The sequence below is a fragment of the Meleagris gallopavo genome, chromosome 1 (genome assembly GCF_905368555.1).
Source record: "Meleagris gallopavo chromosome 1, MGAL_WU_HG_1.1, whole genome shotgun sequence".
Lineage (NCBI taxonomy): Eukaryota > Metazoa > Chordata > Aves > Galliformes > Phasianidae > Meleagris > Meleagris gallopavo.
The window spans coordinates 178,469,300-178,475,265 of record NC_139404.1 but is presented as its reverse complement, the minus strand read 5'-3'; the positions used below and the strand labels follow the sequence as shown (position 1 = coordinate 178,475,265).

Here is a 5,966-nt window from a genome sequence, read left to right as displayed (position 1 = left end):
TTATTTCTCTCTTTTTTTCTTCCCTAATAAATAGGTTTTTGTCACAGCTTGCAAGTTCTACTTTTTTTTTTTTTTCTGATTCTTTCTTCCATTCCATTGGCAGCAGGGGGAGTGGTGCTGCACCCTCACAGTAAAGAAATGTTTCCTAACATGAAGTCTGAACTCCCCGTGGCACAATTTTATGCTGTTCTCTTGTGTTTTATCATTGATTAATCCAACATCTATATCATCACAACACATTGCAACTGTTGTTATTCTTATGTCCTCATATCATACCTCACTAATTGTATTGGATAGCCAGTTTGCAAGCTGAAATATTCCTTATCTCATAAGGAAATGGAAAGCAAACAACTAGAAGCAAATTAAAGTATTTTCACTTGTGCTGTTTGACAACACTGTAGTTTTGGAAATCATACTTGTGTGTCTTTAAAAAGAAGGACAAGTCAATCCCAAACTGCTACTAACCATGATAGCATTCACAGTCTAGTTTTCACTGAGTTAGTTCAGCTTGCTAGAAAAAGGTTGCAACTTTGATTGCTGTTATGTTTTTGGTTTTTTGTTGGTTTTATTTTGGGGTGGGTTGTTTTTGTTTTTGTTTTTTTGTTTGCTTGTCTTTTATTTTTTGCTAAGTACTAGAGCTGAGGGATTTGAATGTTTATAAAAAGCTGAACATATGATAAATATGGTTTTTTTCAGCAAATCCCAAATGGAGACAGAAGTTACAAAATATTTCCTGGAAGCTATGAATCCTTTTTATTTCAAATGCTGTCTGGGCTGCTTTTGCAAAATGAGCATTCATCTGAAAAAAAGAATTGTGTGCTTAAAATGTCTGCAGTCAAGTGGAGTACAGAAAGCAGTTAAAGGATCACTGAATAAATACTGAGTTATAAAAAATATCTTAAGAATTTAAGAAATAAATTGCATCCTCAGATTAAATAAATCAGAGCTATGCAAGTTTTAACCAGAGGTTCAGACCTGGAAAGTTTGTTTTCCCCTTTCTCTTTTGTATTTCCTTTTCCTACTTCTTTTCCTTTTTCTTTTTCTATTCCTTTTCCTTTTTCATTTGGGGTGTCTTTCTGTTTGTGTTTTGTAATTAAATAAAATGCATGAAAGGTTTCTTCTTGCATCACTGAATCTTTGACAACTACTTCAATTGAAATAACTTTGAATGATGTAAGTGGAGATGCATTCATTTATTCCAGCTGTGCCTCAGGAAGAAAAAGATGAGACTCAACACCTTGTACTGTATTGACAGAGACAAGAGAAATGTGTTATTCCCTGCTAGCTGCTGCAGATACGATCAAGTCTGAATTCTGCATGGCTGACTTCTCCACTTATCACCCACCACTTGGAAAATCCCCATGTTGTCAAAAATGGGAACTAGGAGGCAAAATGACACAAACATACTGAAAAATTGCTGTGTGCTCCAAAGGCCAGCACGGAAAATGCTACAAAACATCAAATCTCCAATGAACATGCTGTGATGGGTGTTGTTTTCACCAGTAAAATTCATACCCTCACTTCCCTGAGTCAGATAAACTTTACTGCAGCAGGCATTAGATGTGGAGCACTGCAACCAGAAACAGTACAGAAATAGACCAGTGGGCTACTACACAGTAATCCCCTGATTTTTTATTAAACTCTTTTAAACATAGCAAATATTAAGCTTGTTCTACTTTTTAGCCTGCTTTTACATTGGTCTTAAAAGAAAATGTGGTTATTACTGTAGTATTTTTTATGCAGGTGATAAGAAGAAAATTTACCATGGACAAAGAGTTAAAACAGTGATGTTTGTTGCGTAGGTGCTAAGCATGGGAAGTGAACTGCAAGAAGGAGCTTCCATCCATCAGCTCCATGCTGCTCCACATTGCTGTACCCTCAGACACCACAGCCCAGCCTGTCACCTGGAGCACAGCAGCACCATGCCCCTGCCTTGTCCAAAGTGCAGAAAGATCCATTGCTTTGTGGGAAGACAACAGGTACATTTTCTAAAAGGTGCTCAGAGAGATGATATGCCTTCTTGAACTCTTGTCAGAAAGGTCTAATGGCTCAGACATAGGGCTTGATAATAAACTCCAGGCTCAATTTTTCCCAAAACCAAAATGTTGCACAACAGGTCAAGGTTCTAACTCCAAACTTATCCAACAAATTTGAGCATAAAAAACGGATGAATGATGTTGAGTTTATTTTTATTGTGGATTCTCTCTAATTCTGTTTGGAGCATGAAGCCTGAGGGAAACAAACAAAAAAACGAGGGCCATGATATTGAGTTTAACATTAACAGCTAGGCGAACAAGCAGAGCAGACTCCAAAACAGAAACAAGAGCGGTTTAGGGAGCTACAACTCAGGCACATGGCATTTATGTGAATGCACAGTGTAAGTACACTTTCAAACCATGTTCCCTAAAGGAAGATCTCAGTTATGACCTAAAAGACTACTAAAAAAACATGCAAACAACTCTTGACAAAATTAAACTTTAAAAACAGCTGAATCAAACTGAACAAAGAGATGTCCCACACCACATGGTGCCATGCAGAAGCTGTAAAGCTGAGGGAAGTTGGCTGTGGGAGGCAGCTACTGCTCAAGGACAGGCTTTGCATCAGTCAGTAGGTGATGAGAAATTGCATTGTGCATCTTTTATTTTATATAAATGTGTGTGTGTGTGTGTGTGTGGACAAATTTGTACATATATACATATATATATATGGACATGATCTAGAGTAGGGTTGTTAGAGTTAGGATAGTAATGGTTAGGTTGCAGTTGGACTTGATGATCTTTAAGATCTTTTCCAACCTGAGCTATTCTATGATTCTATGATTCTATGTATATTATCATCACCATTATTTTTTTCTCTTCCTCTTCTGCTAGTAAACAGTTCCTACTTCCACCCATCAGTTCTACTTTGTGGGGTTTTTCTTCTCACTCTTGCCCCCATCCCACTGGGAGTGGGGAGTGAGTAAACAGTTGTGTGGTGCTAAGCTGCCTGCTGAGTTAAAGCACAACTCCAAACTAATATCCTTTCTTCCTGATTGGTCATGTCAGGAGGTCAAATTTTGTTTCAGATAAAGGAACAAACAGGCAAAGCAAACTTGAAAGAAACTCACCAGTCAGAGTAAAGGAAGGTGAGAAGTCTATTCCGCTGTTGTAGGCAATTGTCAGAGATTTGATCTTTTCACTGTTATATATTAGCTGTTACATAATGCAATATACTTGGGTAACTAAGAAGTTATGTTAAAGCAACAGAGGCTATGAGAAGTATTATCATTTAAGGCATGATCTAAGTATCTTCTAAGATGGCATGGCAAGATGCAAGGAGAAGATAAGCCACAAGAAACCAAAGGTGCAAGGAATTAATCCACAAGAAGTTAAGTCACTAAAATGAGTCTCTCCCCTCCACTTCATTTCTGTTTGTAATTGTTCTCCCTTTGTCTTTCTATTCTGCTGTTTCTTTCATGGTTCTGTCTCTCACCACTTCCCTCCAGATCGAAAAGCTGAATTTAGTCAGCAACTCACAAACATTTCCCTATATGAAGTTAGAGCAAAGTTTTGATGATGTCTCATTTGATGTGCGATGTGGGATGTATGGGACAGTGATGAAGACAAGGCAAGTGCTCATTTGCAGCAGAAGAATCTCACATTGTTGAGCCCTGTATCATCCCGAAATCCCTGTGGTGGCTCTACCTTTGTCTGGAGACCACATATTCTGCATCTTTTGCTCCATGGGCCAAATCTTCCCCATGAGAGTCCATCACCTACTAAAACAGTTTCATCTGAGCATCTGAACTGGATGTTGTTGGCCGCTGTGTCATCACCTCCTCCTTGAGACTTCTCTGTTCTCAGTGAAAAGGAGATCAAGTAGCCTGTAGGGCAAACTAGGAAGCTGGTCCAGGTACCCCATCTGCCAAAAAAAGCAGACAGGAATTTCTGGGCTCTGCAGGCCATTGGGTGTACCCTTTCTCCTTTCCACACTGCCTCCAAGTTTAATGGCTCCTTGCTCTCAGCAGTGACTATTACAATGTCCTGATGCACCCTGTGTCTTTCTTTGGATGCACTTTTCTCTTTATTGGTATCTTATCAGAAAAAATAACAGAAAATTCCAGATAGTGACAGTTCTGCTAGAACCTCTAAGGAGCACATGTTTTATGATAAATCTCTGACCTGGCTCACAAGTACGCGTAAGAGAGCAGTGAGAGCACACACTCTACCATCCTGAGGAGCACTGTTCACTGCAGCAGGGCCAGAACTTCAAAAAAAGTTTCTGAAGATGTAGTTAAAAAATCCCTTTCTCCTCATTTGTCCCATATGTTGCAGATTTCCAAGAGGGACTGTAGCCCTGGGAACATAACTAAGGTGTTCACAGTGCTCTGCAGAAATTTCAAGAGCAAATAGAAGGTGGTGATGAGAAGTACCCCTATTTAATTGCCCTAAAAACGAATAAAATAAAATACCCAACCACTCACATTATTTTACTTTCTATTCCAGCTCTGAGAAAACAAAGTAAGTCAAAGAAGAGAATTCTATAAATGGTGATGCTTAGGGATATCTTGTGAGCTGGTTCATGACAAATGGGAGAGGAACCAGTGTTACTTACTTCCCCACCAAGGACTCAATGATTGAGCCTTCGAGGCAGCGCAGCCGTATGCCATTCAGAGCTGTGTCATCTCTGCCAAACTGGGAGGGCTCAACCTGCAGTGGGAAACACACAGACAGAGATAAAGGCAAGATGGAGAAGGCCCAGGAAAAGCCCTCTGAGTGCCTATCATAAGAAGTCCTAATTCCATTCTGTACTGAAAAAAAATACCTTGAAAAGCATGTAGGAAAAGATGTCTGTCACACTAGGAAACATATAGCTACATAACATAAGCAACATGCTCTTCTTTGTGTGTTTTTTTTTTAACTCTTTCTGGTTTCACAAGTAGAACAGAGACTCAGCTCCAGGAGACACACTGGAGAAGGCTGACAGCTTTCCTGAACCCTGACTTGGCATAAATGTCCAGCAAAGTCAGTCACAGGCAGACCGTGAATATGCCTGCACACCCCTGCCCAATCTGACAACAAAACAATTCTGGCAGTAGCCCTGTTTTTACTGTATCTAATGTGAGGCCTCTTGTCCTGAAAACAAATGAATTAATTGGTAGATAACCATATTTTTAGTTTGCTGGTGTAATTCTGGCGGCTACATTTTCCCAAAAGCTCAGAATTTGACATGCAGTATGCCACAGTTAGGAGGAGGACAAATACTTTAGAAATCCCTCAGAGTCTGGGGAAGGAAACATAGAGCAGGACACAGAAACAGGAGGCAAAGAAAATAGGGAGAGTTTTACCTTCAGCGCAAATCCATTGGCGTAGCCACTGCGGCAAAACTGCCGAATGCCCCACTTTCCCCAGTGGCCTCCATTGGGCACAGTGATGACAGAAGTGTATTCACGTGCCCCTGCATCCACAGTGTAGAAAAAGAGCAGGATCAGTGCTGTTGGTGTGAACACCTTCATCTCTTCCACTCTGCATCTGAAGGAGACCTGGTGTATGGACAGGGAAACTTATACCCTGTCCGGTCAGCTTGGGTTTCCCCATCAATTTGTCAACAGTCACTGTAGGAACAATAGCTCCTACCCAGGCAGCAACACAGCACTTGTTGACCTGTTTCTCATGCCAGTGAGGAGCTCTCTTGGAAGAACAGTTTGACAACTAACATGCAGCAAATGCTGGGACATTAGAGATGCGCGCTGTCACTGGAGAGCTATAGGAAGACCTGTGTTGTCCTTGCTGTGCTGATGGTGCTTAGAGAGAAACTTGGCAGAAGCTTAATGCTGATTCTCTGGGCAGATTCTTGGCCACACGAATGTTTGCCTTTTGAGTGAAATTGTCATAACCATTTTACTTATTTCTGGAAGGCTGGCAAGACAGGTTAAACTATACAAAGTAGCACAAGGGTCCTGATCTAGAACAAAATATCCCTAAACT

General features: G+C 40.4%; 1 protein-coding gene across 1 annotated transcript; it reads right to left on the bottom strand.

Annotated features, from left to right (window-relative positions):
- Positions 1 to 3,614: 3,614 nt before the first annotated feature.
- VMO1 (vitelline membrane outer layer 1 homolog) lies at positions 3,615 to 5,524 on the bottom strand. The gene is made up of 3 exons (XM_003203471.4): positions 5,327 to 5,524; positions 4,594 to 4,688; positions 3,615 to 3,900 (listed from the first exon to the last, which is right to left on the bottom strand). The coding sequence occupies exons 1-3, from the start codon at positions 5,492 to 5,494 to the stop codon at positions 3,615 to 3,617; spliced, it is 549 nt and encodes a 182-aa protein (XP_003203519.1). The 5' UTR covers positions 5,495 to 5,524.
- Positions 5,525 to 5,966: the final 442 nt, after the last annotated feature.